Below are 26937 nucleotides of genomic sequence, written 5' to 3' on the forward strand. Positions count from 1 at the left end.
GGAAGTAATAAGACCACTACTTTAGCATTTATGATCAACTCATTCAAGATCTAAGGGACACTCCATCTCCACTGATGTTACTTATTTAATAAACTAATTTCACCCAAAATTAAGAGCAATGTCAATGGGAATTAGATCAGACTCATTCTGTATTGGAACCTCAACCAGTGCAACTTCTATTCACCTGATAGGATTGGATTAAATCCAGGTACCCAGAGAAGAGTGGGTGTTAAGTAACTCATCTCCAGTACAGTGCTTAAAAATTGGAATGTCAGAAGTGTGTTCAGACAGAAAAATTACAATAATAAAGCTTTGTAAAAAGCCTTTATTGTAGTTAACACTGAAACATTATGAATCCCAGGAACATTCAGCAAATCAGCTCTATGTCAAAGGTACCTGATGCAAGACTGGGGCTGACGATTCATTTTGACTCAAAGTGATACAAGGGAAAATTGAGGCACAGGCTGTAAGAGGTCAATTGCAAAGGTTATCAGTGTAAAAATATGAATTGTAATTGTGCACTGGTCCAATAGCAAATTAATACAACAAAGAGAACAGGATAAATAAACCCCAACTGATTAGCAAGGGGGAATGAGTAATAGTTTTGACAATTGCACCCCACCCAGTCTTCAGCTGTGTTGCTCTTCAAAACTGTGGTTTAATCTTTCTTGGAACAAAATGGCTCTGCAGAGTTAAAGGAACAGAAGACACAACAGGAGTCAAATTAACATCCCCTTATGTCTAAGCAACAGTGATCTAGCACAAAACCTGCACCACCAGGTGGGTGTACAAGAGAGATGATGCCCCTTCCCACCACAGCCCCTTCCAAAGCCACATTTCCAATTATCTTTCGAGATATAGCTTCCGGTTTGGAAGTAATAATACACTGGAGAAATTTATAAAAGCCTTGAAAGGTGAGCCTTGCTATTCAGTATTTTGCTATGTTTGATTCCACTATTCCCAGATCTGTTTTTGTCAATGGCATTTTAGGTAAGTGGGGCAAATGACTCCAACAATTATTGATAGCTCTTGTTTTAAGACCTGCTGTAGTGAGATTAGAAATGAATGATGAACCACTGTCTTATCACTTTCCCTCAACCCATTTCAATTCAGCCTTCAGCAGTCAGCACAAAAGGAACATCAGAAAAAACAAGCAAAGAAAAATCAATTAGGTATCAATCCTTATTGATCTCTTAGAGTATAAACAGATGTTGATGGTTGATAACAGTACCATCTCAGCTATCAATTCCACATGGTAACCTCTTTCTCATTCACACCTCTCCATGTTGCCACTTCTCCAGTGTTGGAGCATTTGGTCATAAAGTTAATAATTCCACCAACTTGTTTAACAGATTCCAAGCAAAATTCCTCCTTTAACTTAATTGTTAACTATCAGACAACTAGTTGCTTCTGATCCAACCACATGAGCAATTCAAGACTGTTCTAGCTGAAATTCATTCTTAATAATTTAATTGATGAAGACTTCATATAGAAAATAATATCAATCTCAGTGCTGAAAATATTCTTTATTTCACTTATGAATTCCTGAGGCACAAGTCAAATGACTGCAGTGAGATGGTGAGGGAAACAAAAACTTGCCTATCCACCAGGTAAGATAGAACAGTATTTTTACCTGCACCTCAGACAAATTTTGCCATTATTTGAAGGAAACCAAATTTAACAGTGCCTCATGAAATTCTGCACCAATTTTTTCAAATTCTCATTGTTAACATTCAGCTTCTAAGTTTGGTGGGAAACCTGTACATGGGGTGGAAATGGGATAACAATGGTGACTACTCAGGATAGTTTTTAGCAGAGTTAATGGAGAGAGAAACAGAAATCCAAATTGACTTCCCTTATGAAGCACCTCAAAGCTTATCTTTTACTGAAACTGTAAATTATACAATGAAAAGATTTCTTGTTTCTATTTCATTTCTTGGTGACTGCATTTTGGTTCCTCTGATCTTAGACCAGGGTAAGGGTAAGTAAGCACATATCATGCATAAGCCACAGGGACCTTAGAAATAAATACATGAAAAAGGTCACCCCTGAACTGAAATAAGGCCAATCCATCCTTCTCCATTCAGAAATTAAACTTAATTGTGATTTAAAGATCCTTCAGCTCATCTTGAAAATAGCTATTCAACATTTCCATGCATGTTAAAATGATACTCAACTCCTGTATCTGCGGCAAGTACAGATTCATTTCCCACAACCATCTTGGGGAAAGCCAGCCTCTCTTTCTCCCACCGGATCTACCCACACAAATCTAACTGCTGAAAGTGAATAGTCGTGGGATGCATCATTATCATGTAGGCTCACTTTCTGAACATCTTTTCATGCCCCCTGCCTTTTATTTGTCAAAGCCCATATGATCCGTTTGGCTCTCTAAACTGGGCCAGTTAGCACTATTAAGAATATTTGTGCAAAGGTAGTATAATATTAAGAAACAGCTACGTGCAGTAAGAGGGCGAGGTCAATTCTAACAAACTTAAACTGCTGCTATTAACTCAGACAAGCTAAAGATTCCTGCAGTGATTGCAAGCTGTAGTTTAATACCGTGCTTTAGATTTTTTTAAAATAAAAGATACAGATCGCAATACACTTCCTAAAGAGCAATGCAAGACAGCGGCATTTTTTTTAATACAGCAGTTTTCAACACGGGAACTTAAGTTTTTATTTAAAATAATATATTTTGCTGCCGGACTACGGCTATGGTCGCATTTCCAGTAGTCAGCAGAGAAATCAAGCAATATCTTCTTGGACATTACATCAGATGCCAGCTTCATTCCAGAATGGCAATCTCATATCTGCTATTACTATTCAAATGATTGTACATTTCTTTCCACCAGCCCCTCTTTCACCCCACCAGAAACAGAAACAAAAACTACTGAAAATACTGATTGTAGGCAAGTCTGAAACATTATGCTGCAGAAGCACTTTGACCTTCGGTCTCTTCCCCCCGCCTCCCCACAATGTCCAGGCCCATATTCATAAAAGGCACAAATGCACAATTGTTTGCTCCAAGATCTGGGACTAGAAAATTTTTGGTGCACACTGCATAAACTTTTGTGAATACAGGCTCATCTCCCACACATCACCAATATCCTCCCAACCGCCGGCTAGTCATCACAAGTTGTCAAATGTCACCTTTTCTAGACTGACCAATGGGATATGGCGTTTGATTGTTTAAATATGTGCTTTCCAGTGCTGCACTTCACAATATTGATACAGCCAGGTAACCCATACTTTACCTAGCCTTTCCAAAGACCATCCAATTACATAGAAAGTGAACCAAGTTTTGTTAAAAAGAATGGGGGGGGGGGTAGGAGTGGGATGGTTTGGGCAGGAAGGGAAGGAGGGAAGAAAGAAAGGGGGGAAAGAAAAATCATTCATCATCGAAGTTCTGCTGGAGAAGGAAGTTTGCGGCAAGATTTTCGTTCTTCTCACAGGCGAAGTAGGCCTGAATGACAAGTCCCTCGGGGAAACCCAGTGCCTTTAACTGAAACAAAAAAGATACCAACTTGAGTTATTCATCTTTTCACCTACATACATATTCAAAACAAAACAGCAGATTTCCTCCGGAATAAGTAATACATACGAAAACTGCATGCCACATCTCCTACATGCGTTTCTCAAGCAGAGCTAGTACAGAACAAAAGTTACACTGCTAGGAAAAATAACATGTCTGATCAGTAAAGAGCATGGGTTGTAAAGCAACAAATGAATATTTCTTCCAGAGCTAATATTGGAAAGCCAAGAGTCCATCATCTAGCAATAGGATACTGCATTGTGCTGGCCTGGAGGCCACACGAACTTAAATCTGCAAAAGAGGATAATCAACTTGACGGGTGAAATCTGCCTCACAGGGAAAATAAACTGACAGTATAGCTTTCTAAACTACTCATAGCAATTGGGTTTTTCTTCTTTTTTGAAAAACAAATTAAATTCTAAAGAGGACTGTAACAAGATATTTCACTTTGTTCCAAACAGCAGACCCAGTGGGCAAGTGTTGGGAAAACATTGGGTAAAGAATGAGGAATCAAGTCTACAGAATACACTAAAGGAAATGGTGGCAATTGGTATCATTTATTCAAATACAAAAAAAACTTGTATTCAAAAGTGTAATCAACTTTGTGAAATGTTTCAGAGAACCATAACCAAGAGTTCAACCCAAAAGAAGAAAGTTCAAAGTAAAACTTGCTACCACATACAACCCTGAGATTCTTTTTCTGTGGGCATACTTAGCACAGTGATTGCAAACTCCAGATATAAATAAAATAGCAATAATTAACAAGCATAAAATAACAATATAACAGAGTCCTTAAGTGAGTGTAGTTATCCCCATTTGTTCAAGAGCCTGATGGTTGAGGGGTAGTAACTGTTCTTGAACCTGGTGGTGCAAGTCCTGAGGCTCCTGTACCTCCTGCCTGATGGCAGCAGCGAGAAAAGAGCATGGCCTAGGTGGTAATCTTTGATGATGAATGCTGCTTTTCTACGGCAATGTTTCATGTAGATGTGCTCAATGCTTAGGAGTTTTACTTGTGATGTACTGGGTCAAATCCACTACCTTTTGTAGGATTTTCTGCTCAAAGGCATTGGTGTTCCCATACCAAGCTGTAATGTAGCCAATCAGCACTTTCCATCACACAGGTTTTTGATGACATGCTAAACCTCCACAGACTCCCAAGTAGCAGCACTGTCGTGTCTTTGCAATATTTATATGATTATATTTATATTTATACCCAATAGTATGAATGGCAGCGATGCTTCACTACCAGATGAACTCAACCCCTTCCATGCACGCTTTGAAAGGGAGAACACAACGACAGCTGTGAAGATCCCTGCTACACCTGATGAGCCTGTGATTTCAGTCTCAGAGGCTGATGTTAGGCTGTCTTTAAAGAGAGTGAACCCTCGCAAGGCAGAAGGTCCCAATGGAATACCTGGTAAGGCTCTGAAAACCTGTGCCAACCAACTAGCAGGAGTATTCAAGGACATTTTCAACCTCTCACTGCTACGGGCAGAAGTTCCCACTTGTTTCAAAAAGGCAACAAAAATATCCAGGGCCTAAGAAGATTAATGTGGGCTGCCTCAATGACTATCGTCTGGTAGCACTCACATCAACAGTGATGAAAAGCTTTGAGAGGATGGATACGACTAGACTGAACTCCTGGCTCAGCAAGGACCTGGACCCATTGCAATTTGCCTATCGCCACGAGAGGTCAACAGCAGATGCAATTTCAATGGCTCCCCACACAGCTTCAGACCACCTGGACAACACAAACATCAGGATGATATTCATTGACTATAGCTCAGCATTTAATACCATCATTTCTACAATCCTGATTAAGAAGTTACAAAACCTGGGCCTCTGTACCTCCCTCTGCAATTGGATCCTCGATTTCCTAACCGGAAGACCACAATCTGTGCAGATTGGTGATAACATCTCCTCCTCACTGACGATTAACACTGGCACACATCAGGAGTGTGTGCTTAGCCCACTGCTCTACTCTCTATATACACACAACTGTGTGACTAGACATAGCTCAAATACCATCTATAAATTGGTAGAATCTCAGGTGGTGACGAGAGGGCATACAGGAGTGAGATATGCCAACTAGTGGAATGGTGCCACAGCAACAACCTGGCACTCAACGTCAGCAAGACAAAAGAGCTGATTGTGGACTTCAGGAAGGATAAGACAAAGGAACACATACCCATTCTCAGAGGGATCAGAAGTGGAGTGAGTGAGCAGCTTCAGGTTCCTGGGTGTCAACATCTCTGAGGATCTAACCTGGTCCCAACATATGGATGTAGTTATAAAGAAGGCAAGACAGCGGCTATATATTTTACTCTGCTAGATTATGCATTGCATTGAACTGCTGCTGCTAAGTTAACAAATTTCACGTCACATGCCGGTGATGATAAACCTGATTCTGATGGCCCACAACAGATCCTCCACGGCTACGTCCACACTACACTGGATAAATCTGTAACCGAAGCTTTTTCTCTTCATTTTTACCCTCCGTCCACACTAAAACAGCGTTTTCGTCCCCTGAAACCAGAGCTTTTCAGAAACGCTTTCCAGGGTGGGTATTTTTGAAAACGCTGCTCAGGCAGATCAGTGTGGATGGGGTAACTGGAGACATCTGAAAACACTGTCAGACAGCAGCGTGCTAATTCATTGTTTTCTTGAAGGCAACCTAAAAATTTCAGAACAGACGCCAACGAGCCTGAAGCCACAAGTTAGAAATGTACTCATCAAATACTTTGACCCATAACTTACTGAATAAATAAGTATACTCACTTTGCCCTGTTTTCTGTCCTTGCTCATATGAAGGTGGTTTACCTATTTATGCAAGTACTTCTCTGACAATAGATGTCTAACGGCCTGCTGTAACATTGTATGGAAATACAACACTGATGCAGACATGTTTTATACATTTAAAAAGGTGCTTTATTAATGCAACAGTTAGTCAGTTTTTCAATGTTCATCGTCAGCCAGTTCAATCTGTCCGTGAACTCCGTCAGTTGCCTCTGTACGCTCCAGTATTTGTTTTTTTTTACTCTTAAGTTCTCCTGCGCGAAAGCCAACAGCTGCCCATCGCATTAAGTTTTTCTAGTCTGTAACTACACAAACGCACACTTTTACGGTGAGCTACAACACCAAACATGTCATTTGTCTTCGGTAGATATGTTCTGCACATACGCAGTAGGAAGAGATTCGCCAAAACCTCCGTTTCAATGTGGATAGAGATATTTTCAAAAAAAGCAGAGTGGACACCTATTGTTCTTACGTGAAACCGGCGTTTTCAAAATTATCCAGTCTAGCGTGGATGTAGCCTGAGATAGTGAACTCAAGAATTTAAAATTACTGACCCTCTCCACCTCTGATCCAATGATTATCATGGACCTCTGGTTTCCCTCTCCTGAAGTCTATAATCAGTTCCTTTGTCTTATTGATGTTGAGTGAGAGGTGTTTATTACACCACTCAGTCAAGTTTTCAATCTCCTTCTTGTATGCTGATTTTTCACCCCCTTTGATACAGTCCACAACAGTGGTGTCATCAGCAAACTTGTACATGGTTTTGGAGCTGTAATTAGTTACACAGTCATAGGTGTAAAGCATGTAGAGCAGAGGGCTAAGTACACATTCCTGTGGTGCTCCTGTGCTGATGGAGATTGTGGAGTTGTTTTTATCAATCCAAACTGATTGGGATCTGCAAGTGAGTAAATCCACGATCCAATTGTACAAGAGGGCATTGAGGCCCAGGTCTTGTAGTTTATTGAGTAGATATGAGGGGATGGTGGTGTTAAATGCTGAGCTGTAATCAAAAAAGAGCCTCCTGATGTATGCATCTTTGCTGTCCAGATGTTCCAGGGTTGTGTGAAGAACCAATGAGATAGCATCCGTTGTAGACCTTTTGCTTCTGTAGGCAAATTGGAATGGATGCAAGTCATCATTCCAACAAATGCTGAAATGCTTCAACACAGGTCTCTCAAAACACTTCATGACTGTGGATGCAAGTGCCACTGGGTGATAGCCATTTAGGCAGGTTACCATGCTTTCTCAGGCACTGGCACAGTTGAAGCAGGTGGGCACCTCAGCTGAGAAATTCAGTTGATTAAAAGCTTGGGCAATGATGGAATGTTGGAATGACTTTAAGAAAGCAGAGCATTGTAGACGCTTCAACGCATTTAGCAGTGTGCAGAAGTGTGAGCACTTCTGGTGCCACTGCTTTCAGAAGGATGTCATTAAGTTGGAAAGGGTGCAGAAAAGATTCACAAGCATGTTGCCAGGATTGGAGGCTTTAAGTTCGATGATAAAACTTAATAGGTTGGGACTATTTTACCTGGAGTGCAAGAGGCTGAGGGATAACCTTATGGAGATTTTTTAAATCACGAAGGGCCTAGATTAGGTGAATTCCCAAAATCTTTTACCCAGGACAAGAGAATCTAAAACTGAAGGGCATAGATTTTATTGAGGGGCAAGACCAAGTTTGTAATAGACCACTTTGGTCTCTGCCCAAATTCACTACATTCTCTCTGGATTTATTGCAGTTAGATTGTCACAATGTGTCAAAAATTACTGCTACATTACATTTGTTGCAAAAAAACAGGATAGTCACTTTTCTTCAGGCCAAATCCAGTGAACTCTGCTCAACACTTTCCTACCAGAGAACACTAAAGGCATGTAAAGGATTGTGTAGGTAGTTTGCTACAATTTGTTAATTGTGGGTTGCTTCAATAATAAACAGGAGAAAATCTGCAGATGCTGTAAATCCAAGCAACACACACAAAATGCTGAAGAGACTCAGAAGGCCAGGCATCATCTATGGAGAACAGTACAGTTGATGTTTCAGGTCCTGCCAAAGGGTCTCGACCCGAAACATCGACTGTACTCTTTTCCATAGATACTGCTTTGCCTGCTGAATTCCTCCAGCACTGTGTGTTGTTGCAATAATACTTACTTTTTGTAATAAGGAGTTAAGAAAATACATATATTTTATATTAAATTTAAATGCCAATGCAGTTATCATCCTTTTGGGGTCAAAACTATTGTTTGGTATAAAAATAAATACAATCTTTAAACGTTTGTAGATGTGCTGGCCATGGTCATGCTCTTTTCCTGCTGCTGCTGTCAGGCAGAAATCAAATCAAATCAAAACTATCCTGATTTCTGATAAACTTTGGACCTGGGAAAAAAACAAACTCCCTCTTTCCATAGGTGTAGCCTGATCTGTTCAATGATTACAACATTGTTTTTATTCTTCAGTATTTAATTCCCAAACCTCATCATTATTCATCAGAGGAGCAAAGGTGGAAAGAGTCAGTTACTTTAAATTGCTGGGTGTCACTATCTTAGAGGACCTGTCCTGGACACATCGTGTAAATATAATTGTAAAGAAAACACAACAGCACCTCAACTTACTCAGGAGTCTGCAAAGATTTGGCATGACATCAAAAACCTTGATAAACTTCTATAGATTATACTGGAAAGTGTATTAACTGGCTGCATTATGGCCTGAACACCAATGCCTTTGAATGGAAAATCTTACAAAAGGTAGTGGATTTGGCCCAGTATATCACAGGTAAAGCCCTCCCAACTATTGAGCACATCTATATGAAATGTTGCCATAGAAAAGCAGCATCCATCAAAGATCCTCACCACCCAGCCCATGCTCTTTTCTTGCTGCTGCTATCAGACAGAAGGTACAAGAGCCTCAGGACTTGCACCAGCAGGTTCAAGAACAGTTACTACTCCTCAACCATCATGCTCTTGAACAAAACAGGATGCTCTTGAACAAAACAGGATAACAACACTCGTATTTATGAAGTTCCACAACCGATGGTCTCATTTGAAGAACCTTTTCATTTTTTTCATGCTCTTGTTATTTATTGCTATTTATTTATATTGCATTTGCACAGCTTATTGTTCATCGATCCTGTTTAGTTACTGTCCTATAGATTTGCTAAGTATACCCGCAAGAGAAAGAATCTCAGGTTTGTATGTGGCAACATGTATGTACTCTGATAAAAAATTTTACAATGAACTTTGAAACCTATGAGCATCTGGAAATTGTTCTACAAGATGGACAGCAAATCAATTTATTGAGAACAAAATTTAAACAGAGCAAGCAGAAATGATCACAACCATTCTCAATAAAAGCACAATTTTTTTTTCACCCTCAAAAAAAAACTGAGAAAGTTTGCTTATATAGTATGTGCATAAAATCTATCATCATCACTAACAGGGTGGTCACCAAGCTTGATCAACTGGGAACTATCTGTTCATCTTAGCTCTGGGAAGCTGCAACATGGTGACAAAGCATCCAAAATTGGTCCATAACTACCTTAAGTTGCCATACTCTTCCATCCTTATTTCTTAAGTTAAGACACAAAACTAGGAAATTCAGTAGAGTTCATACCCCAGAGGGATATTAACCAAGTTATCTGTCTTCACTCAAGTATACTCTAATCCTGCCAAATATTTACAGCATTCTGCCACCAGGAAACAAGTTGGTCACCTTTCACTGCCTGCACCAGACAAGCATAGCAAATGAAATTAAAAGATGTAGTTTTGTATCGAAATGTGATTAAGTTCCATTTCAAACCACTTGTACAACTGAGATAATTAGCATTGCAGACAGCACATGAACAGGGCAACAATGAATTTAAAACATTTACAGGATGAAGCATTGCCAGACGTCTAGCACTTGCCACTCATGACTGATGTTAAGTTTAAGAAAAGTCCCTTCACTTCTCTGCCATTGAATATGACCACAGCTCTTACATTATTTCAATTGCACATCACTGCACTATCAATTCCCTGAATAACCAAATATCTCTAGATCAAATATCATTTCAAGAGTACAAAATTCCTGAATACTTCATCAAGAAATATCATCTCCACATGTACTAGTCATGCCAATCAATATTTTTTCTATGCTTGCAATACAACTAAATCTTGTTATTATAAATTCTCATATGCACCAGCATGCAGAAGAAATAACTGTCCTGGAAATTCACTTGTGAGTGACATTTATGTTGTACTGCCTCTGTTACAACAACATTCTAAGATTGAGAGACTAGAACTTGAAAAATTTCTGAGACAGTCTAACTATAGCCTCAATCTCAGTAAAATGCCCTGTGTTCAAACCCTCCAAAATAATTTCTTGTACCTGCATGTTAATTTTTCCCGTGATTCACATGCAAGGACACCCAGATCCCTCCAAACTGTACCATCTTTCAATATCTCAGCAATTAAAAACACTTGATAACATACTGTAATAATCTGGATGTAAAGACAGGGAAGGCTAATTTGTTTGCAGGAAAAACTAAAGACAATATTTACGGTAGAGTGACCGACTCAAGAATTACGTTGACAAATTGGTTAGACATGCAGAGAAATCACCAGATCAAATTTGATCTTCAAAAATGTGAGCTGATGCATTTATGGGAGATATATGGGAAACAGAATACAAAAGAGATATTTGTAAAACAGCTATTAAAATCATTAATATGTCCTGATGAAGGGTCTCAGCCCGAAATGTTGACTGCTCCTTTCAACGGATGCTGCCTGACCTGCTGAGTTCATCCAGCTTGTTTGTACATGTTTATTTGACCACAGCATCTGCAGTGTACTTTGTGTTTACTATTAAAATCATTAGTTAGGCCAGAATGAGATTACTGGGTGCAGTTTTGGTCACTACACAAATTGGATGTGGTTGTGTTGGAGCAGGTGTGGGAGATTGATTTTGTCACCCAGGGTGGTATTCCAGACAGAGAAGAGAATCAATAAGCTTGGTTTTCATTATAGGAAATGCAATCTAACAGATACAGAATATGAGGGATATACATAGGGTAATGAGAAACCTTTCTCCACAGCAGAGATATTTATTACCGGTGAGATGGGTGGGGGGGTGGGGGCACATTTATTTACAGCAAGGCTGAGAAATTTAACGGGCATTTGAGGAAGAATTTTTCCACTGATTGAAATTTGGAAGGCACAGCTTGACAGAAGGCATTCTCACAACATTTAATTTCTTAATATGAACACCTGCAATGCCATGACAGATGGTTCCAGACTAAGTGCTGGAAGATGCCACTGGTACAGATAGATATTTGAATGGCCACAGACATGTTGGACTGAAAGATCTGTTTGCATGCTATATATCATTGATCTAATTTTTCATATTTCAATCGTCATATACTTACTAACTTCCTTAGTGCATATATGTTCTCTTGCAGCTACCGAGTACGATCTCAACTCATACTGTTGTGTTGGATATATTACATTTGGTCTCCTCATCCAAATCAATGTACACGACAAACAGTACAGAATTTACACTGGCAATCATTGAGGACTGAGTATTATCTATCATTCTGTGTGCTCTAATTTTGCCTCATAGCACTTTAACAAAGGCTTTCTAAGCATCCATGTTCACTAGTTTTCCCCAAAACTACTCTATTAATCAAATTTGACAAATGTAGGTTTTTGAATTATCTTTTCATAAATGTAGATGAGCTCTGCTAGATGCAATGCTCCATAATCACTTAGTACTTAACATATTATATTATTTTATTCAAGTGCTTTATAGCTCATTTCCCTTTGTTTCCATTTTTTAAGATGGTAGGGTTACATTTGCTATCTTCCAATTGTTGGCAATCATTCTGGAGTCAGTGAAGTTATGGAAAAATGACAATGAGCGCATCTACTATTGCCATTGCAGTTTCTTTCAAAAAATGTTTGCAGCTCATCAGATCCTGGGGTTCTAGTCCAATTAATTTCTCCACAACTATTTTTCAATTTTATCAATGTAATTTTTTTTCACTTCCTCGTCCACACTAGACTTGTTCGCCATTTTCCTGGAGCTTTGCACCTTTTTCAATAAAGACAAACACAAAATATACACTCAGCAGCTACTTTATTAGGTACTTCCTATATCTAATGAAATGGTCACCAAGTGTATGTTCATGTCTTCGGCTGCTATAGCCCAGGTTTGACATGTTGTACATTCATAGATGCTCTTCTGCACATCACTGTTGCAACAGGGAGTTATTTGAGTTACTGCACTTTCCTGTCAGCATGAACCAGTCTGGTCACTCTCCTCTGACTTCTCTCCTTAAGGCATTTCTACCATTCACTGGATTTTTTTTTTGTTTCTTGCACCATTCTCTGTAAACTCTAAAGACTTCTGTGTGAAAATCCCAGCAGATCAGCAGTTCCTAAGATACACAAACAACCTGTCTGGCACCAAGAATCATTCCAAAGTCAGAGTTGCTTAGTAGGTTTAATTTCTCTGTTACTTCCTCAGTTCCCAAATTACTTTCCTCTAGTTCAATATATAATGGGCCCATATTAATTTCTGTTAATTTCTTGCTGTTACTGAGTTACCTTTCAAGGTAGTTTTCCTTTTAATGCTTCTCACCAGGTTAATCATTCTTCTATTCTAATCAATTCATTGATACTCTTTTGTTAAATAGTTTTTTTCCCCAATTCTCTGCTACTGATTCTTCTGTCAACATTAAACCTTTTGTTATTATCATTGAATGCTCTCGTACCATATGCTGTAGTTTTGACACTTGTCCTACTGAGATCTGTGCCCAGATTTGACCATAAGATATAGGACATTCAGCCTATCAACTCTGCTTTACCATTCGATCATGACTGCTTTATTTTCCCTCTCAACCCCATGCCCCTTCTTTCTTAGCATAACCTTTAATTCCTTCATAATCAAGAACCTATTAACCTCAACTTTAAATATACCCACTAACTTGATCTTCTCAGTCACCTGTGACAATAAAGTTCAGATTTACCACGCTCTGGCTAAAGCAGTTGTTCTTCAACTCTATTTTAAATGGACGTCAGAATCAGAATCAGATTTATTATCACCGACGTGTGTTGTGAAATTTGTTAATTTAGCAGCAGCAGTTCAATGCAACACCTAACATAGAAGAAACAGAACAAAATAATAACAAATTACAGTATATGTATACTGAATAGATTAAAAATAGTGCCAAAAAAAAAAAATATATATATATATATATTAAAAAAGTGAAGTAGCGTTCAGTGGTTCAATTTCTATTTAGGAATCGATGGCAGAAGGGAAGAAGCTGTTCCTGAATTGTTGTGTGTGTGCCTTCAGGCTTCTGTACCTTCTACCTGATGGTAACAGTGAGGAAAGGGCATGCCCTGGGTGCTGGAGGTCCTTAATAATGGACGCTGCCTTTCTGAAACACCGCTCCCTGAAGATGTCCTAAGTACTTTGTAGGCTAGTACCCAACACAGAGCCGACTAAATTTACAACCCTCTGCAGCTTCTTTTGGTTCTGTGCAGTAGCCCCTCTAAACCAGTGATTCAGCCTGTCAGAATGCTTTCCATGGTACATCTAAAGAAGTTTTTGAGTGTATTTGTTGACGTACCAAACCTCTTCAGATTCCTAATATAGTCGCTGTCTTGCCTTCTTTATAACTGCATCTATATGTTGAGAAAAGATTAGGTCCTGGAACTTGAAACTGCTCACTCTCTCCACTTCTGAACCCTGTATGAGGACTGGTATGTGTTCCTTCATCTTGGCCTTCCTGAAGTCCACTATTACATTACTTTTGCATTACTGACGCTGACTGCAAGGTTGCTGCTGCGACACTACTCAACTAGCTGGTATATCTCGATCCTGTAAGCCCTCTTGTCTCCAAGAAACTGAGTTTCTACAACAATGGTTGTATCATCAGCAAATTTATAGATCACATTTGAGCTGTGCTTAACCACACAGTCATGGGTGCAGAGAGAGTTGAGCAGTGAACTAAGCACACACCAAGGTACACCAGTGTTGATCGTCAGCAAGTAGAAGTTACCACCAATCCACACAGATTGTGGTCTTCCAGTTAGGAAGTCACGGATCTAGTTCCAGAGAGAGGTACAGAGGCCCAGGTGCTGTGACTTCTCAATCAGGATTGTGGGATTAATTGCATTAAATGCTGAGCTATAGTCAATGAACAGCATTCTGGCGTAGGCATTTGTGCTGTCCAGGTGGTCTAAGACTGTGTGAAGAGCCATTGCAATTTGCCTATTGCTGCAATAGGTCAATGGCAGGTGCAATCTCAATGGGTCCAGGTCCTTGCTGAGACAGGAGTTCAGTCTAGTCATGACCAACCTCTCAAAGCATTTCATCATTGCAGATGTGAGTGCTACTGGGCAATAGTCATTAAGGCAGCTCACATTATTCTAAGGCATAATTGTTGCCTTTTTGAAGCAAGTGGCAACTTCCACCCATAACAGTGAGGTTGAAAATGTCCTTGAATACTCCCGTCAGTTGGTCGACACAGGTTTTCAGAGCCTTACCAGGTACTCCTTTGGGACTTTCCGCCTTGCAAGGGTTCACCCCCTTTAAAGACAGTCACTCTAGTCTGAGGCTGTGCCCTTGGGTCCTAACAACCTCACTCTTGGAACATCCTCTCCACGTCCACACTGTCTAAGTCTTTCAATATTTTGTATAGGTTAATAAGATCCCTTCATTTTTTAAAAAAAAACTCCAGCAAATATAGGCCCAGAACTATCAGCCACTCCTCATATTATTTCCTTTCATTTCCTAGGATCTTTCTTGTAAACCTCCTCTAACCCTCTCCAATGCCAGCACATCCTTCCTTAGTTATGGGGCTCAAAACTGCTCATAATACTCCAAATATTGCTTGACAGATGCTTTCTTTACATGTTTGTGCATTTCTTGTTTAGTGTTGTATCATTAGTTTCCCCAATCTACCCTTTGTAGTCTATTTGGATTACGACCTGGATTTCAGATTGTATGAAATCACTTTCAATCTTTCACAAAATTCTATTAACACTTCCCTGTAGCCCATCTAGAAGTTTATTAATTGATATTTGGGCACCAAGACAATAAATTGTAGTGAAATAGAATTCTACAGCTGATGACCTACAACATCCTAAGGATGCTTCATCTGAGCTCAGATCTACTCACAACCCCTTCCATAAACATTTAACGAAATCCCTGAAATAAAGGCTAACCATGGTTAATTTTCAATCAAACTTAACTACCTAATATTTTTCCAAATATTCTACTTAAGTATTGGGTAGCATCTGCATCAGTTACGATGTTTCTTTACTAAAACCAGGCAAATTATCTGAATGGCATGTGACCCAATCTAAAAAGACCAGCTTGTGTATTTGATACAAATGCGAAAACCTCCCTGAAGTTTATACATCTTTGCTTATGTGGGGCTAATCTGAACATACAGCTGTGGTGACCACATGGAATAAACCGAGCTCTAAACAAGAAAAATCCACAGTTCTCCAAGCATCAACCCATGAAGATTTGCACTCCAATTTGCTATTTCATAAAAGGAATGTGTGCTAACAAAGATACAAGAATCTAACTTTACTAGTCACAATCATAGAGCACAGAAACTGGTCCTTCAACTCAATATGTTTATCAAGTCCCTATCCACACTACGCAAACACAAGGAAATCTGCAGATCCTGGAAATTCAAGCAACATACACAAAATGCCGATGGAATGCAGCAGGTCAGACAGCATCTACAGGAAGAAGCACTGTCAACGTTTCAGGCCGAGACCCTTCGTCAGGACTAACTGAAAGAAAAGATATTAAGAGATTTGAAAGAAGGATGGGGAGGGGTGGGATGAAGCTAAGAGCTGGAAAGGTGATTGGCAAAAGGGATACAGAACTGGAGAAGGGAAAGGATCATGGGACGGGAGGCCTAGGGAGAAAGAAAGGGGGAGGGGAGAACCAAAGGAAGATTGGAGAACAGGCAAATAGTGATGGTCAGGGAGAGAGAAAAAAAGGGCGAAATAAATAAATCAGATGGGGTAAGAAGGGGAGGAGGGGCATTAACGGAAGTTAGAGAAATCAATATTCATGCCATCAGGTTGGAGGCTACCCAGACGGAATATAAGGTGGTGTTCCTCCAACCTGACAGTCCTTCCAGGTGAGGAGACAGTTCACCTGTGAGTCGGCCAGTGTGGTATACTGCGTCTGGTGCTCCCAGTGCAGCCTTTTATATATTGGTGAGGCCTGACGCAGACTGGAAGACCATTTCACTGAACACCTACGCTGTCCGCCAGAGAAAGCAGGATCTCCCATCTACATCCCATTCTGATATGTCTATCCATGACCTCCTCTACTGTCAGGATGAAGCCACACTCAGGTTGGAGGAACAACACCCTATATTCGGTCTGGGTAGCCTCCAACCTGATGGCATGAACATTGATTTCTCTAGCATCCGTTAATGCCCCTCCTCCCCTTCTTACCCCATCCCTGATTTATTTATTTCCCCCCTCCTTTTTCTTTCTCTCTCTCTGTCCATCACTCTGCCTGTTCTCCATCTCACTCCGGTGCTCCCCCCCCCCCCTCTTTCTCCTTAGGCCTCCAGTCCAATAATCCTTTCCCTTCTCCAGTTCTGTATCCCTTTAGCCATTCACCTTTCCAGCTCTTAGCCCACCCCCTCCTGCCTTTTCCTATCATTTCTGATTTCCCCCTCCCACTTTCAAATCTCTTACTATCTTTTCTTTCAGTTAATCCTGACAAAGAGTCTTGGCCTAAAACGTCAACAGTGCTTCTTCCGAGGCTGCCTGGCCTGCTGTGTTTCACCAGCAATTTTGTGTGTGTTACCTATCTATACTATCTACATTTACCAGCAATTGGTTCGTTGTTTACTATGTCTTAGCAATTCAAATGCTCATCCAGATACTTATTAAATGTTGAGAGAGTAATTGCCTCCACCACACCTTGTCCATTAGAGAAAATGAGAAAGAAAACAGCATTTTCTGTAAAGATTGAAGGCAATTTCATACAATCTGAAGTATAAACAATTGGAATAAATTATATAATTAGAAAAGAAAATTGATTTTATTTTGAGTTTTAGATTCAAGATTCAAAATGGTTTAACATCATTTCAAATAGAAAAGGCGACTGAAATAATTGTCACTGGATCTGATGCAGCACAAAAAAGCAGAAATAAACACAATAATAAATAAATAAACACACTGTAAATACATAAGATAGCTAATATACATAGATTGATTGTACATCCACAAAGTGACGCCAGGCACAGGAGTGGCTGTACATAAAGCGACTCAGACAGGAAATAATAAAGTAGTGGTAGTGAGGGGGGTGGAGTGTTGGGTTAGTGGGTGGTGTTGAACAGCATTATTGCTTGGGGAAAGTAACTGTTTTTGAGCTTGCTGGTCCTGGCATGGATGCTATATTCCCTCCTCCCTAATGGGCGTGGGACAAACAGTCCATGAGCAGGGTGGGGTCATAGACATACATACATATATGTGCACTCCCAGGAGTTTGAAACTGCTCACAGTTTCTACTACTGTGTCATTAATGTAAAGAGGGATATGAGTGGTGCAAGTTTTCCTGAAGACAATAACCATCTCCTTTGTGTTGTTTGCATAACAGATTATTTGCCTGGCACCTCATCTCTATAGGCTGTATCATTGTCTGTGACGAGCCCCACCAATGTAGTGTCTTCAGCAAACTTGACAACATGATTACACGGGTGTTTGTCCATGCAGTCATGTGCGAGTAGAGGGCTCAGCACACAGCCCAAGGAAGCATCCATGTTGAGAATGATGGAATGGGAGGAGCAGTTCTGCATCCTGACTATCTGAGAACATACATTTTCAATTTAAACATCTTCAATTCATGAAAGTAGTAATGTGCAACTCGAGAAAGTGTTTAAGACTGCACAGATGGCTGAGAAATGCAGACTGAAAGTGTGGTAAAAGTATTTGCAGTGATGAATCTTCTACTTAAAAATATTGTATTTTAGTTTACTTCACAAATACCCTCAGATTTTCTAAGCATTATTACCCTCTCTATTGCTTCTTTCTCCTGGGGCGTAACCTGGATGTAGTTAGTGTGCGGTGAACCATGACCTTCTGCTCCTTCACTTCCAGCCTCTCCTAAAGGATCGTTCAGCATTTGAACAAACTGCTCCTGGTGTTGAGTTATTTGCTGAAAAATATCAAACACAAAGTGGGCATCAGAGGAACAGGCATTATAAATAATTGTTTCGATCAACGTAATTCCTTGGCCTTACAGGTTCGGTACAGGGATAGTGTCTAAAGCAATCAATCTATATTAAAATATAATAATGTTAAAAATTTAATCTGACACATTGTAGTCTTCATGGTGACAGTTGTCAGTACTGAGAACATGAAACCCAAGCACTGAAGGTTAATATCAAGAATTCCAGATCAAATATAGCACTAACAGATGTAAAGTAAACCATCTTTTCTTCAACAAGATGTCCTTTAGTTCTACCTATAGAAGCATATTCTCTATTTCTGCAACCCTCTTCATCGAACCCATTCATGCTCGAGCAACATCAGTGAACAATGTAATCGACCAAAAGTCCACACTGGGCAGCAAGGATGGGATCTGAATGCTCATCTCCATTGGTATGAATTTCTAGGATTCCACTAAATTAGAGCAGAAGCCCTGCCCATGACACTATCAATTCTAGCTTGTTGGAGGAAACCCACATAGTCCTGGTGACAACAGGGTTGAAATGTCTAATACTAGAATGCATGTATTGAAGGTGAGACAGGGTAGGTTCAAAGGGGATGCGAGGTTAAGTTTTTTTTAAACTGAGAGTGGTGGATGCCTGGAATGCGCTGCCTGGTATAGTGGTAGAGGCAAATACAGTACATTAGAGGCATCTGAGAGACATTCAGGTAGGCACATGGATACGAGGAAGATGGAGGGATACGGAAAAAGGGTAGTTAGAACGGATTCATTTCTGGAGGGTTTTTTTTAAATTTACGTTTTGGCTGGTTTGGCATAGCACTGTGAGCCCAAGGGCTGTTCCTGTGCTGTACTGTTCCTATACTCTAATAAATAAATGGAAAGCAAATAACAATGCACCTACCCCATCACAAGATCTGTAAATAACTTTCAATGCATCACTTTCAACTTGGAAAAGCCACTGGCCAATAACTTAGGCATAGCTTGTGACAAATTAAGGGCAGTTTGGGGGCTTTGAGTAATGCAAAACCAAGTTCATTTGGTCACCTCATCTAACATAAGACTTAAGAGACTAGATACTTAGTCCAAAGAATACATACACAATGCTGGAGGAACACAGCAGGTCAGGCAGCATCCTTGAGAAAAGAGTAGCCAACATTTCCGGCCAAGACCCTTCATCAGGAATGGGGGGAAGAGAGGGCCGAAGCCCAATAATAGAGATGGGGAGGGGGTAGGGCCTAGAGGCCTCAGGTGGAAAACCAATCAGAGGAAAGATAAAGGGGGGAGGGGAGGGGTTAAGCATGAAAGAACTGTAGAGATAAAGAAGCAGAAAGTTGAAAGGGGAGAGAGGCAGAGAGAGACCTGGGAAGGGGGAGGGGGAGGGGATTACCGGAAATTGGAGAACTCAAAGTTCATACCACCAGGCTGGAGGCTACCCAGACGGTAGATGAGGTGTTGCTCCTCCAACCTGAGTTTGGCCTCATCATGGCAGCAGAGGAGGCCATGTATGGACATATCTAGATGGGAATGAGAGGCAGAGTTGAAGTGGGTGGCAACTGGGAGGCCCTGTCTATTGTGACGGATGGAACGTAGGTGCTCCTCCAATCTGCGTCGGGTCTCGCCGATGTAAAGGAGGCTGCACCGGGAGCACTGGATGCAATAGACAACTCCAGCAGACTCACAGGTGAAGTGTTGCTTCACCTGGAAGGACTGTCTAGGGCCCGGAATGGTGGTAAGGGGGGAGGTGTCACACTTCACCTGCGAGTCTGCTGGAGTCGTCAGGGTAGCCTCCAGCCTGGTGGTATGAACTTTGAATTCTCCAATTTCCGGTAATCCCCTCCCCCGTATTGTAAAGTAATTTACAATACGAGATGTTTCTGCTACAAGAATGACAGGAAAACCTAAGATTCTCTGTTAGATCAATGACAGGACTGTTTGAAAGTGAAGAGGATTCACATCAAACAACTGCTAATCATTTCCACTGCTCTAGCAACAAACAACTTGAGGTTATAAATTTACCAACTTTATATCACAAAAACAAAAGGATTAGAAGGCAGCAATTATTACAACTTTCAGTATCATAGGAGAGATTATCCAAGCAGAAACAGTGATCTAATACAACTATACAACGTCCTACACAGAAAAATGAATTAATATTTGAGAAAAAGAAATCTTAAAGGATATGAAGAAAGGGAGCGAGATGTCATAAGGCCTTCAAGGCTGAATAAGAAGGGAGCAGAATTAATTAGAAGAATCTTTCAGTCAGTATGGTAAGTTGGATGACCCCTCCCCCATGGTTAAACCTTTGCAAAGTTGCAGTCAAACAGCACAGAAAAGCTCAATTCAGTTATTTCTTTTTCATTTTACTTCTCCCACATTCTCATTAAATCCTCTCATTCTACCATTTGCTTCATCCTTGAGGCAATTTATAATGAGTGATTTATAAGTTTGTAGCCTAAGGTAGGAGTCAATTTTAGAAAACCTAGCACATTTATTTTTCAACATAGTCCCCTCCTACATGTACACACTAAGTCCAGCAGTCATGAGGCATACGGATCCCTTCTTTGTAGAAGTGGTTCACAGCAGGGGTGATGACAAGTTCGTGGCCTAAGGTAGAAGAGGAGTTATACAGCTCTCGTTACATGCACGTACATTTCAACTCTGAATGAAAATGCAGAAAGTTTGAAGTTAATAACTCATCTCGTTCTACCTTAGGCCACAAACTTATCAATCACCCAATGCCATGGACCACTTCTGGAGGTCCAAGATGCTGACTTCTACAAAGAAGGGATCCGTATGCTCCACGACCGCTGTATAAGTGTGTAAATGTATAAAAATAAATGTGCTAGGTTTTCTAAAATTGACTCCTTCCACCTTAGGACACAAACTCATCAAACACCCCTTGTACAGAAGTTAATTAACCTGCCAGTCCACATCTTTCAGATGTAGAAAACTGGAGCAACAGGAAAACCTCGATCACAGGGAAAATATACAATCTCCACACAGACAGCAGAGGTCAGGGTTGAGTTTCGAACAGTAATGCAGCTGATCTACCAAAGTTGCCATTGCTGGTCTTTTTATTTAGACTTGAATCTAAATATGACAGGTGAGTCTATTGAGGAATATAGGATAGCAAGAAAGGAGCTTAAGAAGGGGATGAGGGGAGCAAGAAGGGGGCATGAGAAGGCCTTGACGAGTAGAGTAAAGGAAAACCCCAGGGCATTCTTCAATTATGTGAAGAACAAAAGGTTGACAGGAGTGAAGATAGGACCAATTAGAGATAAAGGTGGGAAGATGTGCCTGAAGGCTGTGGAAGTGAGAGAGGTCCTCAATGAATACTTCTCTTCGGTATTCACCAATGAGAGGGAACTTGATGATGGTGAGGACAATATGAGTGAGGTTGATGTTCTGGACCATGATGTTATTAAGGGGGAAGAGTTGGAGTTGTTAAAATACATTAGGACAGATAAGTCCCAGGGCCTGACGGAATATTCCCCAGGCTGCTCCACGACGCGAGGGAAGAGATTGCTGAGCCTCTGGCTAGGATCTTTATGTCCTCATTGCCCCTGAGAATGGTACCAGAGGATTGGAGGAAAGTGAATGTTGTCCCCTTGTTTAAAAAAGGTAGTAGGGATAGTCCAGGTAATTATAGACCAGTGAGCCTTACGTCTGTGGTGGGAAAGCTGTTGGAAAAGATTCTTAGAGATATCATGGTCTATTTAGAGAATCATGGTCTGATCAGGGACAGGCAGCATGGCTTTGTGAAGGGCAGATCGTGTCTAACAAGCCTGATAGAGTTCTTTGAGGTGGTGACCAGGCATATAGATGAGGGTAGTGCAGTGAATGTGATCTACATGGATTTTAGTAAGGCATTTGACAAGGTACCACATATTGAGCTTATTCAGAAAGTCAGAAGGCATGGGATCCAGGGAAGTTTGGCCAGGTGGATTCAGAATTGGCTTGCCTGCAGAAAGCAGAGGGTCGTGTTGGAGGGAGTACATTCAGATTGGACGGTTGTGACTTGTGGTGTCCCACATGGATCGGTTCTGGGACCTCTACTTTGTGATTTTTATTAACGACCTGGATGTGGGGTAGAAGGGTGGGTTGGCAAGTTTGCAGACGACACAAAGGTTGGTGGTGTTGTGGATAGTGTTGAGGATTGTCAAAGATTGCAGAGAGACATTGATAGGATGCAGAAGTGGGCTGAGAAGTGGCAGGTGGAGTTCAACCCAGAGAAGTGTGAGGTGGTACACTTTGGAAGGACAACCTCCAAGGCAGAGTACAAAGTAAAGGATACTTGGGAGTGTGGAGGCACAGAGGGATCTGGAGGTACATGTCCACAGATCCCTGAAAGTTGTCTCACAGGTAGATAGGGTAGTTAAGAAAGTTTATGGAGTGCTAGCTTTCATAAGTCGAGGGATAGAGTTTAAGAGTAGCGGGGTAATGATGCAGCTCTATAAAACTCTGGTTAAGCCATACTCGGAGTACTATGTCCAGTTCTGGTCACCTCACTATAGGAAGGATGTGCAAGCATTGGAAAGGGTACAGAGGAGATTTACCAGGATGCTGCCTGGTTTACAGAGTATGCATTATGATCAGAGATTAAAGGGAACTAGGACTTTATTCTCTGGAGAGAAGCAGGATGAGAGGAGACATGATAGAGGTATACAAGATATTAAGAGGAATAGATAGAGTGGACAGCCAGCGCCTCTTCCCCAGGGCACCACTGCTCAATACAAGAGGACATGGTTTTAAGGTAAGGGGAGGAAAATTCAAGGGGGATAATAGAGGAAGGTTTTTTACTCAGAGAGTGGTTGGTGCGTGGAATGCACTGCCTGAGTCAGTGGTGGAGGCAGATACACTAGTGGAATTTAAGGTGGAGGGTTATATGGGAGGCAGGGTTTAAGGGTTGGCACAACATTGTGGGCCAAATGGCCTGTACTGTACTGTGCTGTATTGTTCTTTGTTCTTTGAACTGAAGATCCAATGCAAAGAGGACACTGTAAACAGACTATGAAATACAATTACTCTGCCACGCTTTGCATTAACTCAATACATCTTAAAAATTTAATGTTTCCGCTGCATGCTTTTGATATACAGCAAACTTGGAAAAGAGAAGTACATATTTTTCTACACTGCTTTAATACATTCAAAATTATATTGGGGCTTGGTGGTAAAAATTGGGATAACTTGCTTCCAGTGCCAGAAGAAATTCTTAGGGATAGGGTATGAGCATTTGGGAAATCTATGACCTAATTAGAGAGAGCCAGCATGGGTTTGCACAGGGCAGATCGTGCCTTACCAACTTGATTTGAGTTTTTTGACAATGTGACGAGAGAATTATGAAGGTAGAACAATGGATGTTGTCTGCATGGGTTTTAGTAAGGTATTCGATAAAGTCCCTCATGGAAGTCTAATTAAGAGATTAAGATGCATAGGATCCGCAGTGAACTGGCTTGCACATAAAAGACAGGGGTTAGTGCTTGAAGTGACTTACTCAAACTGGAAATCTGTAATTAGTGGAGTTCCTCAGGGATCTGTGCTGGGTCTTCTGCTATTTGTAGATAAATGAGCTGGATGAAAATGTATATGGGTAGGTTTGTAAATTGCAGATGATGCCAAGATTGGTGGAGTTGTGAATAGTGTAGAAGTCTGGTTAAGAAAACAGCACAATAGAGAACAGTCGCAGAGATGGGCTGAGACATGTCAGACAGAGTTTAATCCAGATAAATATTAAGCGCTGCAACTCATTAGGGCAAATGCAAGGAGACTAGAGTTAAGGGCAAGGTCCTTGACAGTGTTGCTGAGCAGAGAGATCTTGGGATCTTAGTTCATAGCACCTTGAAAGTGGCTACACAGTTCGATAAGGTGGTTAAGGCGGCTTATGGAATGTTTGCTTTTATTAGTCGAGGCACTGAGTTCAAAAGTCAGGAGATTATGTTGCAACTTTATAAAACTCTGGTTCGGCCACATTTGGAGTATTACATACAGTTCTGGTTATCCCAATATAGGGAGGATGTTGAGGCTTTAGAGAAGATGCAGAAGAGGTTCACCAAGATGCTGCCTAGCTCAGAGTGCATGTGCCGTCATGAGAAGCTGGACAAACTTGCGCTGTTTGATCTGCAGCTTCAGAGACCGAGGGGAGATCCGGGAGAGGGTTAAACAATTATGAAAGGCACAGATAGAGTGGACACTGAGCATCTGTTTCCTAAGGTTAAGGATGTGAGGACAAGGAGATAACAGAGGATGCATTCCCAAGGCTCAAGGAGGATGTGAGAGGCAAGTTTTTTTACTCAGTCGTAGATGCCTAATATGTGCTGCAATTACATTAGAGGCTTTTATGAGATGTTTGGACAGGCACGTGGATGTAAGGAAACTGGGGGGATATGGATTTAGTGTAGGTAGGTAGGGGGCATTGATGTTTGGGTATATTTGATTTGCTTCTTAGCTGGTTTGGCAGAACACTGTGGGAACTTTTACTCAATTCTCCAACTGTGATGTTCATTTCCTTTATCAATACCAATGAAAAATATTCATTTAGGGCTTGACCTGTACCTCTGGTTGCACAGACTGCCTTTGTCTTTAATGAACACTGCCTTTTCCCTTCTTTTTCCCATAATACATTTATAGAACATCTTTAGATTTAACTTAATCTAGCCTGCCTGTGATTGTTCATGATCCCCGAACATTAAGATTCTTTTTAAAAATGCCTCCATAAACTTTTTAATAACCACTTGATGGGCCTCCTCATTCCTTCTATATCCAATCTTCAATGTCCCTCAACATAGTCACCCTGGATTTAATTCTCCATATTATTCTCCATTTCCAATGTCTGTTCCTTTTGTGTGTTTTTTTTTAAAAAGTGTTCCAACAAAGCCTGATGTGTGTTTAAGGACCATCTTAACTTCCATGCTGAGGCTTTCCGAGTTCAATGAATTCAACAATTTCCAAAAATCAGCGTCTACAGTTTGTGAGAGAACTATCCAATTACGGTGCAAAAGCTGAAAATACAGGTTGCATTTGGTGAACCGAATACCTAAAACAAGTATGGCTACGTCGCTGGTCTTCCACAGTGGTGTCGTCAATCTGGAGAGCTGGATTTCATTTCCCTCTCTATTGCCTGGCCTGAGTGTTTTCAGCATTTCCTATTTTGGTTCAATTGACTGGCATCTGCATGTTTTCCAATCCTTGACAAGTTCTGATGTTGCTCCATTTCTCTTTCAAGCTCTGCTGCCTAATTTGCTGGGCTTTCCCTGCATTACCCATACTTCTGATTTCCAGCTACCACCATACTCTGCACCTCAGCACTTTTGCTTTCTTTCCTGTTCTCCCTCCATTTACTCTTCCTCCAGATACTTCAGCTAATACTAACAAGCCTTCACAACCCTCAGCTGATACTCATTTTCTTTGTGTCCACTGCTCAGACATTACCCCTTCCCCTACTCTATTTTAAAATGCTTGTTTCCCAAAATCTCTTAATTTCAATGAAAAATCATTGCTTTAAATATTTGCCACTTTCTTCTAAAGACTGACCTTTGAATACTTCTGGCATTGATTTCTGATTAAAAACAATCAGCTGTACTCTAACAATATTTAGAGAAAACATCCTACTAATATACATTAAAAACAGAAGAATGAAAACATCACTGGAATAGTCTTTCATTTCCTACAAGAACTACAAATCAATAATTTCATGTTTTTATTTCCCTAAAGGCTTAAGATGCCCATTCCAATTTAGGCTGATTCAACCAGTGGAATTTCCACAATGCTTCTTGAGGTGTGCCATATAGTAATTCAAAGGTTCATTTATTGTCAAAGTATCATCATCATCAGGTGCCATGCCCAGTTTGAACTTGGACTGCCATGGCCCACACACTCCTGTTTCTGGTCAAGTGGATCAATTCATTGATATTCATTTCCAGTTCTCTGGCTGCTGTCTCCATCATCATTTGTCTTTGCCTTCCTCTTGCTTTCTTCCATTCAATCTTTCCCATAATTACCTTACATTCTAATTCCTCTTTCCTAATCACATGTCCAATGAAGTTACGTTGCCTTTTCAGGATCTCATACATTATTTCTCTTTTTGTGCTTGCTCTGTTCATGACATTCATGTTAGATATTCGTTTCGTCCATGATATTCTTTGCATCCTCCTCAACAGCTCCACTGCTTCAAGTATACAACTCTGAAATTCTTCTCCAAGTAGCCATGAAACCAAGACAAAAATAATGGCAGGACAATCATAAACTCCCAAAATTCCTCCTACCTCCCTCCCCCCTACACAAAAAAGTGACAGATCGGGTAAAAAAACAACACAGAATATAAAGAACAGTAAGACTGAAAAAAAATTCCGTAGCACAAGTCCATACCCAAAACACAGAAAACCTGGGAAACATTCTCCAGGCACAGCGGCAGCCTCTCTAG

The 26937-nt window shown here is 40.6% G+C and overlaps 1 protein-coding gene across 2 annotated transcripts in view; it reads right to left on the reverse strand.

The window, feature by feature from the left end:
* Positions 1-1507: 1507 nt before the first annotated feature.
* Positions 1508-26937, reverse strand: part of LOC132406281 (UV excision repair protein RAD23 homolog B-like) — a 97957-nt gene continuing 72527 nt past the window's right edge. For both annotated transcript variants that reach the window (XM_059991706.1, XM_059991705.1), the window contains 2 exons: positions 18360-18503; positions 1508-3502 (listed from right to left, as the gene is read on the reverse strand). In XM_059991706.1, coding sequence (XP_059847689.1) covers positions 3389-3502; positions 18360-18503 — 258 coding nt within the window. In that variant the 3' untranslated portion in view covers positions 1508-3388. The remainder of the gene's footprint in view (positions 3503-18359; positions 18504-26937) is intronic.

The sequence above is a fragment of the Hypanus sabinus genome, chromosome 16, assembly GCF_030144855.1.
Source record: "Hypanus sabinus isolate sHypSab1 chromosome 16, sHypSab1.hap1, whole genome shotgun sequence".
Classification (NCBI taxonomy): domain Eukaryota; kingdom Metazoa; phylum Chordata; class Chondrichthyes; order Myliobatiformes; family Dasyatidae; genus Hypanus; species Hypanus sabinus.